Raw genomic sequence first — 16456 nt, 5'->3', positions numbered from 1 at the left:
TGGAGCCAAGTTTCGACTTTTACCAAATTTAAATTAGTCGATTTTTCTACTTTTAAAAAATTTGTAAAAGTCGGCTTTTTGGACTATTTTCATAATGCGACATTAGACTTTTTGGCGAATTTTCAGCATTAAAAGAACTGCGTTACAAACTCCATTTCAATTCAAATATATCGTGATAGTTCGATTTTGGTCACTACGAAAAGCCAATTAATCAATTTTGACCAACATCAAATTCAAAAGTCGATTATTCGATTTTGAAGATTGCGAAAAGTCGACTTCGATTATTACACTTTTTTTCGATTAGTTATTTACTCTTGGTATTACAAAAAAAAATATCAAAAGAATATTTTAACAATAGTGATGGTAAAATACTTTCAAAAATATTGGTGGAAAATGTACCAATAACAGTTGATGATTGTTATAGTCTATGGTGGTGATGGAGATCAAATTGAACTGGCAGACCTATGAGCTTAGTTCTTCAAAGTAGTATGACCTCACATCAAGGTCATTCATATAACAGACAAATGATTGTTTCCTTTGACACCGCATGACATTAGACCTTAATAGTTTCAAAGTTCATATTTTACTTTCCAGCCCAAATCTTGCCCTAGTAAAATAGTGTCTTACCACAATTGACCAATACAATAAAATTGAAACTGTGAAATTGTTTACTTTCAAACAGAATATGTTTAAAATGTTGTTTGCATTTATTATCGTATTGTTATTATTATTCGTAGTTATTAATAATAAGATTTTTATTTTACTGAAAATTAAAAATAATATAAATTATGTAATAATTATAAATGTTACCTTTAGTATATATACTTTATTTCTTATTTATTTAGTTTCTATTTAACTTTGTTTGCTTTTTTGGATCTTTTAATTTAAAGATGTTGTTCACATTTTAAATTATAGTGCCTTATTGATCATATGTATACGCTTTTTCATCAAATTTGTATCTTATATACGATATATGTATAGAGAAGTGTATTGAGGGGGAGGGGTCATATGGAAAACGAATGTATGTTCGTAATTGATTTGGAAAATTAAAAAAAAAAACGATTACGTGCATTCAAAAGAAAATCATTTCATTATATATAGTATGAGAATGGGCTAATTGAGGGCAAGGACAAAGACAACATAAGAAAGTAATTCTTACAATGATTTCGTAACAAATGCACGCCGATTAAAAGTTTGTTGTTGTTGTTTTTTTTTGTCTTCAAAAAGGTTTCGAGCTTTATTTGCCATCTTTTGCTTTTTATCATAATTACTAATGTATACTGTATGCTACTCTTATTAGGTATTTTAACTAATGTACATTCCAACCACTTAAGGTTTTTGTAACATCTAATGTTTGTTTTCTTTGTTGTAATTACTATAATGTTGTGTTGTTTAGTTGTTGTTGTTTCCTCTTTTCATTATATTGAATATATTCGGTGAAAATTAAAAAAGGAAAAAAATGGTTGTTTGTTTCGAAAACGAAATTCATGATTCACGGTGTATGCTTAAAAAAAGTTCTAAATTAATATGGAAAGATATGCTAAAACGAACATTCCAAACACGAAGAGTTTGCCACAGCTAATCGAAAAGAATAAAAGTGGAACAATAATAGGCATGACTACCTTTTCGCATTGATAAAACATTGAATATGTGAAAGAGGGCGGGTGATTTATTTTTTTTTTTAATCGTCCCAGAGGCATGTGAGGATTGGAACCCGAAATGTTTAATTCCCAATTCCTTTGATATTGGTGAGAAATCCATTCCAATTGTTTTTATATTATACAAACAGCAGCCTTTTTGGGTATTCTTTTACTTTCTTTTCTTACGATAAGTCAACCATCTTTAAAGTACTCAAAAAAGGAATTTCGCATATTATCTCTGTCGCTGTTGCACCCATGCTAAGCTAGCCGAATGCTGTAGCATATAACTTCAAATGGACCCCTTATAGATTAAAATTTTGAACAGGTAGGGGGAAGAATTCATTCATTTCTCGACCATTATTGTTTTTTTTTTTTTTTCTTAAACGAAAGCTTAATCTGAAAGAAAAAAGGAAAAATTAGATTTACTCTAATATCAATTTTCGCCACCATGCTTACCAATAACATGAGTATCCATGTTTGAAATGCGCGATTTCGATGCAGGTTGTGGTATTATAGTGATTTCATCATTTATTTTCAAAGGCTTCAATAATGAGTCATTCGCTGCTGATAAACTATTACGTCCACTACTGCCAGCTGTGGCTGGGGAGTTCTTTTTGCCATCCATAGCTTTCTTGGCCACTGTACTGTGGGCCGTGTAGACATGAGTCTCGAATTGTTTGTACATACCAAATGTGGCTGTACAAACTGTACATTTATAGGATAAGTGTGCTGGTTTTAAAGTCATATGATGATCTCGCGAAACATGATTCAAGAGTTTCCATTGATACATCTGAAAACATAGGAATAATTGTAATGAGTAAACTTATCATAAATAGATAATCATGATGATTCTTACCCTGCCGCAAACTGGACATCTGCCAGCATCCTTGCCTTTGTTAGCAGCTTCTTGCATAGAGCTCGTAACTAGCCCATGAGAGCCCAATAAATGGCGTTCCAAGCCTTGATCTGTGAAGAATCGGAATTGACACTTTTGACAATTCAATGGTGGTCGATTGTAAATCATTTTGGGGTGTATCTGAAAAGGGAGAAATATTAAATAATGACGACAAAGAAAATAATGAATTTGTTGAATTTTGAGTACTAACATATGAACATTTTTCATTCAATTACCTTGACTTTGTGCATCCATTGCATATGATTGCGTAATTGCTCTAAATCCTTTATGTATCCATCACATATCTCACATATAACAAATTGAGCTTTGCCACCGGCAGGATTTTGGCCTGGCTTCATTCCTGGTGGTGGTACCTTACTGGTCGATGGCGACTGTCCACCAGTTGCTGCTGCTTGACGAGGTAGCGGTGTTATTGAAATGCTGGGTTGTCCTGTAGTAAGCTTTTTGTTCGCTGCATTTCCCGGCAGAATTTGTCCACCAGCTCCAAGCTGATAATTATTGGGCAGGACAACATTAGTAGCTGCAGGATTTCGAACTTGATTTGCCGATCGTATCATAGCACCGGTCGCTTGTTGCACGTTTTTACCAATTGGTATTGGTGGAGCGCGACCTCTCATTTTATTGGCGGCATTTTGTGCTGCTAAAGCAGCAGCCTGGAGATTTCTCGCCTGTTGCTGCTGTTGTATAGAAGCCAAAGCTGCCTTTTGAGCTGCGGCCTGAGCAGCCATAGCCTGATATGCTGTGGCTGTTCCCACCAATCCATGTCTGGGTTTAATGCGGGGTATTTTGGCTGGTGCCTCCCAATCATTGGGAGGAGCTAAATTGATTTCAGGTCGGAACTTCTTAGCACACACCGGTTGATGGCGGGCCAGTTTGGCTTTACCATTATCTTCGAAACCACAATTGGGGCATTGATGATAGGGCAATGGTTTAATGAGACGTGCCTTGATATTGTGAACGGCTTCCATATGGTAAACAATTTCAGTGGCATTACGAATTTCAAAGATGCAGAAATTACATTTATACAATTGTCCATTCATATGAGGTGTTTCGTAGTGATTCGCCATGGATAGGGCAGATTCTGATTTGAAATTACAAAACTCGCAGCGTTTCATGTTGAATTTGAAGGGGGCGTTCTTCTTCTTTGAAGCCTCCATGTTGGCTGTAAGAGCCGCTATGGCCTGTTCAAATTCAGCTGTATTGCGGCCCAAACTCTTCCTCATTTTTCTCTTCTGTAGGCGTATCAAGTCATTTTGTACATATTCCTGAACTAAACCAACGCCTATGTCCATAAAGAATTTGCCCAGAGGACTTTCGAAATAATTTTCTTGACCAGGTTTAGCTGGTACTGCTGCTGCATTTCCAGTGCTTGCCAGCGCAGCAGCAGGTTTTATGGCTCCTTTCAAAGCCGTAATGTCATCGGAAGCCTCTTTTATGAGTACCTTTGTTCGCATGCCTGATTCTGAATCGTCGTCGTCATCCTCCGAGTCCGCCTCTTCCTCCGACCATGAGTCATCGTTGTCTTCACCTCCTCTTTTCTTCTTTTTGGTGGCAGTCTCTTCACGATCCTCTTTATTTTGTTCGGTCATCATATCAAATTCATCAGTTTTATCCACCACAGATAAATCTTCTTTTGTAAAGGCAAATTTGGTCTCCAACGCTTTGACGACATCCTTTATTTGGTCCGATGGAGGTTTCTCATAGATATATGGAACTATAAACGAAGGTGCCTCTAAAACAAACATATCGTCCGTTAGACCGGGCAAGCAATTTGGGTTGGTTGTAGTGTTCATGCCTGGCAAACCGGCTAGGGCCGAAGCAGGAGCGGCAATGGGAGAACCAACAGGAACAAGTTTTGGAGGCCCTGTTGCTACTGGCGAGGCAGGTGTTATATTTACAGGATATACAATTGCATTTTTGAATGGCGTTTCTTGGGCAGGCGGCATTAGGGTGCGAGCATCTTTAATACTCAGCTGTCCTTGTGTTTGGGGCAGACTATTACGTTGCCGTTTACTTGGAGGCTGTGTCAAGTCTTCTTGAGCACTAGCCTCATCGATTTTACGTTTGGAGAGATCGTTAGGTGCTGGACTATCGTCTTCTATGACCACACAATCGTCATCATCGTCATCCTCGTCAACAACTTGTGCAGGCTTTGTAGGAATACTAGATGATGAATTTGTTGGTGGAGGTGTTTGCATGGGGACGGGTTTAGAGGGTTTTTCACTTTCATTTTCAGAGTCGGAACCAATGACCACTGCACCATCGGAATCTCTATCATTAGAATTGGATTTGTTTGCACAACGAGCAACACTTTCATTGGGGGTTTCCGACATTTCAACGTCGGAATCATCTCCCAAATCCACAACCCCATCCGATTGTTTTTCTTCGTTAGAGGCGGAACCATTTTGATTATTTTTGGGCTTGGGCGTAGCCAGAGGATCAGGATTCGTTTGATTTGAGGAATTATCATTGGAAGCTTCATCCACATGATTTGTTGAGCCGTCTCTACTTACTCCTCCTTCATCATCAGGATGAGTCTTGGACACCGCATGACTGTCATTAGTGTTTGTATCATCATTGTCCGAGTCTCGAGTATGGTTTGACTGGGGCTTTCCCTCAGAGCTATTTACACTATCACAATGTTGTGATATACTTTCGCAGGCATTCGAAGAATCTTCGTGTATATTACCTGGATTTTTCGAGGGTAAATCCGTTTTACTATTACTGTTTTCATCTCGATCTCTAACGCCTCCTCCCCCTCCACCACCACCAACAGTTTCAGTTGAGGATGTTATTTGTGAATCGTCTTCTTCAGTATCAGCACCATCCACCTCCATGCTTTCGTCTTTGCTGCTGGTAACCTTGTTGTTATTACTGGAATTTCCATTCTGATGTCCAGATATCTCCGTTGTAGTATCCGAACTTTCTACATTGGTTGACAATGTGGTACCACCATCCGGTATAGAAACATCAACTTCTGTCATATTATTGAGATGATGTGTAAAGAAATTTGCCTGGATGTACTATAACTGTTGTCAGTCTATTCAATGTTTAAAATCCAATTTAGTAAAGCTGAAAACAAAAACGAAAAAATAGACATCATTATAAAAGTGCTACTCTATGCAATCAGAGAATGAAGTATATATCTAGTTTGTATTCCAAATAGTAAAGAAACTGAACCAAATTGATCTCTATATATACGATTTTATTTTTTTATGTAATTGTTATTATTAATGTTTTGTCTTCAAAAAAGCATTATACTAGACAACAGTATTCAATTAAATTTAGCAAATGTTTGCCACATTTGTTTTTTTTAACTTAGGACAAATCAATGTATATTTGTATTGGTCCATCTCCATGACGGTACAATAAAGTTAAGTTCTTTCTTTGTACCTGTTTGCTAGCTGATAGAAATTAAAGAATTGAACATTAGTAATCGGATTCAATGACTATCCGGAAATACGTGCTGATACACCTGAATATAATGACTGCTATCACCTGCAACAGTTAACCCATGTGATCTGAAGCATAATCCCACCAGTAAAAAACTACCAAAAGCATTTGGATCAAACTCATATGTTGTCCAAAATGCGACAGGAAAGTGCTTTCCTCATAGGACATGCCCTTGCGTAGATAAACAAGATTTCCACTTAATGGTTAGCCCTAAGATTATTTGGTAATAAAAGTTTTAGCTGGTATATTACAGGAACTACAACAACAAACTAAAATTAGAGTGAATTTTCAACATTATGATTATTGCCATATAACTCCAAAACATTCAGCTTCAGTCTACCCAACCAATATGAAAAAAAAACATTGTGGGATAAACAATTGCTACCCATCTACATCTCCTAAAAAAAGATATGATTCAATTATGTGCGAAATGTTGTAAAATTTTTGTGTAAAACGTATTACCCCATATTTCAGAAGTTCAAATTGAAATCCGAGGGTGTTATATTTTGTTATAAAATGGAGGATTATCGAAACCTACAAATCCATTACTAATCCAAATTTCTTCAAAATACACGCATTGATACCCTTTGTGGCCCCAGTATTGAGAATATCAATTCTTATTTATATAAATTATATAAATGACTAAGGGCGTTTTCGTTTCGCAAAACATATGTTGCCCTGGTGTTACACTACTTTTTCCCTCATTGTATTTTCGCTCAAATAATAGTGTCATTCCAAAGTTATTGTTAATTCATAATATTGTGTGGGATACAGGATCCAAAATCTATGACAGTGTCCTTTATATTTGGCAATCAATTTCGAGAATGTTACACCTTTTTCCCAATCGAAATCGCCATAAGGCTATGGTCACACTAGGCAAATATTTGACCAAAAACATTTTTCCAGAACCATTTTCCAAATATCTCGATATGGTTTTTGGAAAAGAATCCTAAAATGATGTTATATATCCAATATGAGCTAAATATCTTTTCTTTTCTTGTTTTCTTTTTTTGCCCAGTGTGACCATAGCATAACATTTCAGCTAATAACCACAAAAATCAATGATTTCTTGTGGCTAATTTCTCATATACGAAAAGAATGCTTTCGAAGTTCAATATTAGAGGTGTCCGTGAATCGTGATCAAAAATCAAAGCAACTGCCGTGAGTGCGCCTGAATGGAACTTAATCAAATATGTCGTGGATGGGCTTAGTGAAAAATAAATAAAAATCGGCCCGTGAATAAAATTTATTCAAATTCACGAACGACCACATTCACGAATAATTGAATCAAATCTTTCATTTAAATAATTGTCATTAATTGGCTTGCGATTCATACTCTTTTTTGGCTATTTTGTAAATTTGTAACGTGAATAGTGGTGAAACGTGAGTGAGCGTAGGTCTCTAAATTTGTTCGTGTGTGATTATGGCTTTTCGTGTGAGTATACATCTTACCTCAGCAAAATACGCAAATCTCCTTCAACATATACGAATTTATAAAGAAAAATAAGCTATTTTGGCGTATCAGTCGGAAAAAACCGTTCGTATCGGATATGAGAAACTGGGTGTTAGTTTTTAGTGGGTATTTACTATAGGATCCAAATAAACTAAAGGGTGATTTGTTAAGAGCTTGATAACTTTTTTTAAAAAAAAAACGCATAAAATTTGCAAAATCTCATCGGTTCTTTATTTGAAACGTTAGATTGTCCATGACATTTACTTTTTGAAGATAATTTCATTTAAATGTTGACCGCGGCTGCGTCTTAGGTGGTCCATTCGGAAAGTCCAATTTTGGGCAACTTTTTCGAGCATTTCGGCCGGAATAGCCCGAATTTCTTCGGAAATGTTGTCTTCCAAAGCTGGAATAGTTGCTGGCTTATTTCTGTAGACTTTAGACTTGACGTAGCCCCACAAAAAATAGTCTAAAGGCGTCAAATCGCATGATCTTGGTGGCCAACTTACCGGTCCATTTCTTGAGATGAATTGTTCTCCGAAGTTTTCCCTCAAAATGGCCATAGAATCGCGAGCTGTGTGGCATGTAGCGCCATCTTGTTGAAACCACATGTCAACCAAGTTCAGTTCTTCCATTTTTGGCAACAAAAAGTTTGTTAGCATCGAACGATAGCGATCGCCATTCACCGTAACGTTGCGTCCAACAGCATCTTTGAAAAAATACGGTCCAATGATTCCACCAGCGTACAAACCACACCAAACAGTGCATTTTTCGGGATGCATGGGCAGTTCTTGAACGGCTTCTGGTTGCTCTTCACTCCAAATGCGGCAATTTTGCTTATTTACGTAGCCATTCAACCAGAAATGAGCCTCATCGCTGAACAAAATTTGTCGATAAAAAAGCGGATTTTCTGCCAACTTTTCTAGGGCCCATTCACTGAAAATTCGACGTTGTGGCTCGTTAGTAAGTCTATTCATGATGAAATGTCAAAGCATACTGAGCATCTTTCTCTTTGACACCATGTCTGAAATCCCACGTGATCTGTCAAATACTAATGCATGAAAATCCTAACCTCAAAAGAATCACCCTTTATAAAGACACACTTAGACCGACTTTTATCAATTGTGATGCCACAGGTGGTGACCTTCACTTTCTTATTACAGCTGAATGGCATTTGAAAAATCTGCTAGAGAAGTCTTGAAACACTCGCCAGAATTACTACCAGTCGAAAGTAAGCCCATAAAACCATGACCATTTTCCGTATGCAATTCGGGCATTGCATATTGGAAACACGGGAACATGCCTCACATTAGAGAATAGCACGACTCTAATTTCATCCACGATGCTCAAGAATTTCGCTAGAAATACTGGGGTTTTCAACCGTTGCAAAATACTATTTAAATGCTTGTAAGTGTTCAGACTATATAGTATGAGCATATCGAGCTATTGGTTCCTAAAACTCACTCATCAATCCGATTATGACCCGAAATATTGAAAAAATTAATAAATTTTAAAAACAAATAATTATCAATAAATTTAAATCATAAGTGAAGGTGGGGGAAGATATTAACTAGCATACATATATACACGCTATATATATATATATATGTACGTCCACAATAGATGGCATTGATGTATATAACAATCGTCGGTCGTTTAGTTTGTAAGTAGCGGCAAAAAAATTGTATATAGAATATATAACATTTTATAAACATATCTACACTGTGGCAGTACCACGATTTGAACAGTGTGCTGCTTGAACTGACATTCTGGCTGTTTGTTGGTCGGTCAGTCGGTCGGTGTTCCCTTCATGTGGAGACCCAATCTATGAACACAAACAAAAGCCGGACAGACCGACGAACGAAGAGAAAGAAGGACAGACAGATTGTTAGGCGAGCGACAAAAAAAACACGAAGAAGCAGTAACGACACACACACAAATATACACATAATGGCTATAGTAGTTGGCTGGTTTCGCTATAAGCAAAATAAGTCCAAGTGAAGTACACAAGAACGTTAAGAAGAAGGAAACGCGAGTCTGCATGGTGGTGAAACGAAACGGAAAAGACATCAACGACAGCTTCTAACTTTACAAAAATCAAAAATTATATCGTGTTTTCACTATAAAGTCCTGCGAGATGGTTGACGTGCGGGGAATTAATTCTCACATACCATGATTTGTCGTTGCAACAACAACAAAACATTGCTCAATTTTTCGCTGCAATTTCCTGAGATTGTCTTAAGGCTGGAACTAGGAATGAAGGTAGCATCACACACGCACACACATAAAAGCACTAATAATCCTGGAGTTGGGCGTTCATCAATGGAGAATGATGATAGTAAGGTGGTGGTGTTGACAATGATGGCAATATGAGTTGTAGTGTGTTTCAACACTGGCAGTGTAGGGGGTGGGGAAAACAACAAAGTTTTTTGACCGGCTAACGGTAACAGCCATAGACGATTCCGTGATATCAAAACAACACACAACACTCTCGAGAACCAACAAACAACTAAAGATTGCCAAAATTATGAAGAGCAGAGTAACGTTGACGCAATCAGAGAAAGATACAGAGAGATAGAGAGAGAGCCCTTGCGAGAGAGTATCTATTTGTTCGTAATTCACAATGTGCTGCTGTGTTGTATTTGAATGGATGATTGTTTAGTTCAGCGATGGGCAAAGAGACTACGCGGCGTTTTGCTCTTGCTCACCCAAATATTCTCTCGCTCAGTTAAGTCTCAAAACAGGTTTTTTACACACGACGAAATGAATTTGTATTTTGAAAACACATTTCAGTCTCGCTTGAGCAACCGATCGAGCTGGGTGTGTTGTCGCATGTTGTTCAGCGATTACATGAAATTCGAAATAAATTAGTACTTGCAATATAATTATTTGTTTACAGAATTCATAACTTTCAATTAAATAATAACCAGATGTAATAAAAAAATATTTTTTTAATAATTATTGAATTTTTTCTATTGTGCGTATCTGAAAACCTAAAAATATCATTTATTTTACTATTGCGAATCAAATAAAAATACACAATAAACAAAAAACACTTAATATTTTACGATTTTATATGGTAATTTTTTAGTACAGTGCCTCTTTGGACATCCAAATAATGTTTCGTTTCGTTAAAAAGTTAATTATATTAAACTTCTGTATCAATGACAGAAATACGTCTTTAAAGTCTTTCATAAAAATCTCATAAAAAACTAACTTAATATAATTATTAAGTATCATTTCTCTAAGTGCATAAAGAGAGCGATCAATTGAAAACGCACACAAACACAAATCCTCTCTGCCCATCCCTGGTTTAGTTTTACAAAATTAACCATATGCAGGGTTACCATACCACAAAATATTGCAATCTGAAAAAGAATTGCCAGAGAGAATAAAAAGACAAGAGGCCGAAACTGTGAAGCGAAACTGCGTCAGTAAGTGGCAGTCATGAGGAAAATTTCTCTAATATGCAGTTTTTGTCGGTGCTTCTCTGAAATATCATAGTTTGTGTCGGCGTCACCCAGTTCAGTTCACTGCCGGCTTTACGAAACGTAAAGAAAATAGGATTTAGAACCTACTTTGTAATTACAAATGTTCTTTTATATAAATCGTTTCATTCTATTAAATTTTTTGACAGACAATTTGAAATTATAACAGCCGATGCCTTTATAAAGAATTTATCAAAACAGCGCTTCGACCGCAACGTCGGTAATACCAAAGCTGCAGGTATTGTCGACATCTATACGGTTGACATTTGTTGTTTTTGTAGAAGAGCGCTTTTCGTTCTCTTGTCTTTTATTCTCTCTGGAATTGCATACTAGCAAATTACCAGATATTAGGTTTTTTTTTTGATAGAAATGTTCGTATTGACCTAACCCCAGCGGCACTCCTCTTTTTGATCTTTTCCGACATCTTAGCTAAACGATGTTGGAACGAAGCAAAAACAGCATATCTGCGGAATGTGAATTTTACTTAACATATCTAATATTGTTACCAAACATCCCGATATTTTAGCATTTCTGCACAGAATTTGTGGTAAACCTTTTCTCAATTAACAGAATCATACTATTGGGGACACTAATACCAACATTTCGCACAAAATGAGCAAATGTATATAAAATGGGAGAAGTTTGATTAAATTGATTTCATAAGTCTCTCAAATGAGCAAATTTTACTGAAATTGTACCTGTACCTTGAACTTTTAAATCCATTTGTTTCCTTCAACATATGAAATTTTCCTAAACCACTGAAAAAATTCATTATTTTTAATAATTTTTTTTCAATGCGACAAATTATATTACCTTATGTGTAATATGTTGTAATTGGAAAACAATTTTAGTTAAAATTTTCTAAAATAAACATACAGTTTCATGGTGTGTTCACTTTTTTGGGTGTTTGTAATTTTCTAGTTTTTATGAATTTCTTCACCATATTCTTGGACGAAATCTTCAAATATTAGAAAGCCGTTACTAAACCCAATTTTGGATTGAGCTATTTGCCCATGTTCCCAAATCCACTTCCAGGTGAATGTGAATCAATTCCACGATTTTCGTGTCCTACAATCCACTTTCACCGGAATTTTCGTGAAATCAATTCACTTGCAAACGTCTTGGTGAATGTTGAATTATGTCCAAGATGGGTGTATTTCCGGTTAAAAAAAGTACTCGCGTAAAAAATTTTAAATGTTTTATATTTAATACATGAGTTTTATTAAAACTGCGTCATTTTTAATTAAAAAAAAAATAATAAATTATAATAAGTCTATTGATTCCACTTATGAATTTTTGGGTGATTTGTGCAACCCAGTTGGTTACAGAAAAGTTCAAAAAAGAACGTGGAATTAAGAACACCAAATTTTCACGTTCGTGGATTTGACGTGAATAGTGGAAGTGGAATTGAAGTGGATATCGGAACATGGGTGATTATCTGAAAATGGATCTTCATAAAATCTACTTAATGGAAAGTTTCAATGTATTAATTGTGTAAAATTTTGTCTTTGAAAATAATTGACTTAAAAAAAGTAAGCTTGAAAATAAACTGGATGTCAGCGCGGAAATCGAGCATGGCGCGCACTTTCAATCAAAGAAAAACATACTCGCGTCTTTTTTTTGGAATCGACAAAAACACAACTATATTCTCGTACACATTATACAAAAGCATGGCAACCCTAAAGAATCTGTAAACTACAGAATCCAAAATAAAAACAAATCAACACCAATACATTCTTTGGACAATCTTGGAAAATATTAATGGAGATTATAATAAGACAGATCATGTTTGGAATATACAACTTGCCTTACACGGCAATCCAATAATGATATAAAGTACTAATATAGTGCCTTTAATTATCTCGTGGATACAAAACTGTACCTTGTAGTAGAAACTCTGCATTCTTGGTGACCGGCCGAAATCTAGGAACTTCACCACAAAAGAGGGTGAGTTTTACAAATTAAGAGTTAAGCAAGAAGAGAGCAAGATGGAACCAACACAGCAGCAAGAGAACACCGGCATTTAAGCGCTCTTAAATATGTCAAAACATCAAATGTTTGAGAAGGCAAACAAGAAGTAAACAAATGTCACTAGAAATTAAATTGGAAAATATATTCAACAATCGTTTCGGTCAGTTGGTAGATGCTACACAAAGCCAAACAAACATGCTCTCTTACAAATGTCATGCATTCCATGCACAATTGCTACGAATACGTAAAACAAAACAAAAACGATAAAATGTTAAACGAGACACACACCAAAGAGTATAAATAACTAAAGAGGGTCGAAATCAAAGAGTATAAATAAACAAGAGGGTCGAAACGTCTCATTTTTGAAATATCGTATAAATGCCATAGATTAGGGTCGAACATGTTGCAAAACGGTACCAACATTTTCTTCGTATTCCCTTTTGTTATGTACGGCTTTTCACATGGTTTTGATTCGGTAACTTGCGATTCGATTTTGAAAAATCAAATTATTCTTTTTGTAATCAAAAAATTTCTTAATTTATAATAAGAAGTGAATTCTTATAATTTTTATAAATGTTAAAAAACAACTTCATGCGAAAATCTAGTGAAAAAGTGAAAGTTTTCTGGAGTATTTTACGTTAAGCCTAGTATTCAGCTTTAGCCGAAATTTCATGTAGGTACCAATTCAGATGTTCTTTGAAATGTTTGCTTAAGTATGTTAAAGTCATATTGTCATAAAAAAACAGTAAATTTATTGTTTATCGATCTTTAATCAATTGTCTAAAACACGACAACTTATCGAATGTATGTTTTGGGACATAGAATTCATAGATTTAGCAAACAGAAGTATTCTTTTGGTCCTTTTTGCGTTTTTCGTTTTGTTTTTAATGAAACAATAATTTGAACATAATGAAAATCTAACACACATTGCAGAACACGCCTTATAATTTTTCCATGTTATCAAACGTAAATAAAACATGTTGCATGTTTGACCCTAATCTATGGCATTTGGGCATATCGTAAGCAAAGAGTATAAATAACTAAAGAGGGTCGAAATCAAAGAGTATAAATAACTAAAGAGGGTCGAAATCGCTCACTTACGATATGCCCAAATGCCATAGATTAGGGTCAAACATGCAACATGTTTTATTTACGTTTGATAACATGGAAAAATTATAAGGCGTGTTCTGCAATGTGTGTTAGATTTTCATTATGTTCAAATTATTGTTTCATTAAAAACAAAACGAAAAACGCAAAAAAGGACCAAAAGAATACTTCTGTTTGCTAAATCTATGAATTCTATGTCCCAAAACATACATTCGATAAGTTGTCGTGTTTTAGACAATTGATTAAAGATCGATAAACAATAAATTTACTGTTTTTTTATGACAATATGACTTTAACATACTTAAGCAAACATTTCAAAGAACATCTGAATTGGTACCTACATGAAATTTCGGCTAAAGCTGAATACTAGGCTTAACGTAAAATACTCCAGAAAACTTTCACTTTTTCACTAGATTTTCGCATGAAGTTGTTTTTTAACATTTATAAAAATTATAAGAATTCACTTCTTATTATAAATTAAGAAATTTTTTGATTACAAAAAGAATAATTTGATTTTTCAAAATCGAATCGCAAGTTACCGAATCAAAACCATGTGAAAAGCCGTACATAACAAAAGGGAATACGAAGAAAATGTTGGTACCGTTTTGCAACATGTTCGACCCTAATCTATGGCATTTATACGATATTTCAAAAATGAGACGTTTCGACCCTCTTGTTTATTTATACTCTTTGGTCGAAATCGCTCACTTACGATATGCCCAAATGCCATAGATTAGGGTCAAACATGCAACATGTTTTATTTACGTTTGATAACATGGAAAAATTATAAGGCGTGTTCTGCAATGTGTGTTAGATTTTCATTATGTTCAAATTATTGTTTCATTAAAAACAAAACGAAAAACGCAAAAAAGGACCAAAAGAATACTTCTGTTTGCTAAATCTATGAATTCTATGTCCCAAAACATACATTCGATAAGTTGTCGTGTTTTAGACAATTGATTAAAGATCGATAAACAATAAATTTACTGTTTTTTTATGACAATATGACTTTAACATACTTAAGCAAACATTTCAAAGAACATCTGAATTGGTACCTACATGAAATTTCGGCTAAAGCTGAATACTAGGCTTAACGTAAAATACTCCAGAAAACTTTCACTTTTTCACTAGATTTTCGCATGAAGTTGTTTTTTAACATTTATAAAAATTATAAGAATTCACTTCTTATTATAAATTAAGAAATTTTTTGATTACAAAAAGAATAATTTGATTTTTCAAAATCGAATCGCAAGTTACCGAATCAAAACCATGTGAAAAGCCGTACATAACAAAAGGGAATACGAAGAAAATGTTGGTACCGTTTTGCAACATGTTCGACCCTAATCTATGGCATTTATACGATATTTCAAAAATGAGACGTTTCGACCCTCTTGTTTATTTATACTCTTTGATTTCGACCCTCTTTAGTTATTTATACTCTTTGGCTGTGAGCCCCGACACCACAGTGTTGCCACTGTGCTTTGAATTTAATTTTTTTTTTGAAATTGTTCCAATGTTTTACTAAAACACCTTCTACCTCTACGCGAATAGCAAAACAAAAGGAAATTGGATAAAACAGTTTAAGACAAAAAACATATAGAAAACACAGCAGTAGTCGATAAAAATGTTATAAAACAGATTTGGGTATAAAATATAAGTAATATATACTAACATAATGCCACGGGGGTCATGGGGGAAGAGATGGGATGTTGAGTTCACAGATATGTGATATAATGCTGACCAATTTAATAGAACGATATTCAGGGTGGGTGGTAAAAATTTATTTAAAAAAATGAAATGCGTTTTGAACACTTCTATGTAGGGAAATATACAAAAGCCTAAAAACCCCACCAAATACATGCTAATTTTCCTATTATAAAAAAATATATTTTAGATTATACCGTATATTTATGTACGTTATATAACTGTACTGTACTTAGGTATATATATTTATGTTAATTTTTTCTAATATTCAAATAGCTATAAAACAAATTTAAGGCAATCTATTTGGCAATAATAAAAAATAAATAAATGCGCTTAGTTAGTTATTCCACATTTAAGTTCATAATTTTTCAAAAACTATCTTATCCCATTTTTTTAATATTAATTGAAAGCGGTTTGAGAAGACTGAGAAAATACTATTATTAAATACAAGTCAAAGAATTGAATTCTTTCTTTACAACATTAAAAAGTTTTCGGCCACGTGATCAATGTAAAAAATATATAAAAAATACTATATTCCAATATTTTTCAAAAGCGAAATTACAAAAAAAAAACTAGTTTAACAATTAGATTTTAATTGTTCAATACATTTAACAAAAAAAAAAAATCAGCTGCTGAACCAAAATGAAACTTCGTTAATAACAATGTACAGCACAACTTCCCTAATTCGGAAAAATATCTTTGTCCGGACCTTATCCGGATTATTGAA

At 34.6% G+C, this 16456-nt stretch overlaps 1 protein-coding gene across 2 annotated transcripts in view; it reads right to left on the bottom strand.

Annotated features, from left to right (window-relative positions):
* Window positions 1-1193: 1193 nt before the first annotated feature.
* Window positions 1194-16456, bottom strand: part of MEP-1 (zinc finger protein MEP-1) — a 21151-nt gene continuing 5888 nt past the window's right edge. Inside the window, exons 1-5 of one of the 2 annotated variants that reach the window (XM_075307847.1) lie at window positions 9631-9961; window positions 2772-5628; window positions 2497-2676; window positions 2097-2430; window positions 1194-2036 (exon numbers count right to left, since the gene is read on the bottom strand). In XM_075307847.1, the coding sequence (XP_075163962.1) occupies window positions 2032-2036; window positions 2097-2430; window positions 2497-2676; window positions 2772-5540 (3288 nt within the window). In that variant the 5' untranslated portion in view covers window positions 5541-5628; window positions 9631-9961 and the 3' untranslated portion in view covers window positions 1194-2031. Of the gene's footprint in view, window positions 2037-2096; window positions 2431-2496; window positions 2677-2771; window positions 5629-9630; window positions 9962-16456 lie in introns of those variants that run through there. The other variant, XM_075307846.1, reaches the window with a different exon arrangement.

This window comes from Haematobia irritans, chromosome 4 (genome assembly GCF_050003625.1).
Source record: "Haematobia irritans isolate KBUSLIRL chromosome 4, ASM5000362v1, whole genome shotgun sequence".
Taxonomy (NCBI): Eukaryota; Metazoa; Arthropoda; class Insecta; order Diptera; family Muscidae; genus Haematobia; species Haematobia irritans.
The sequence above is the reverse complement of the archived record's forward strand: the minus strand, read 5'-3'. Positions and strand labels throughout refer to the sequence as shown.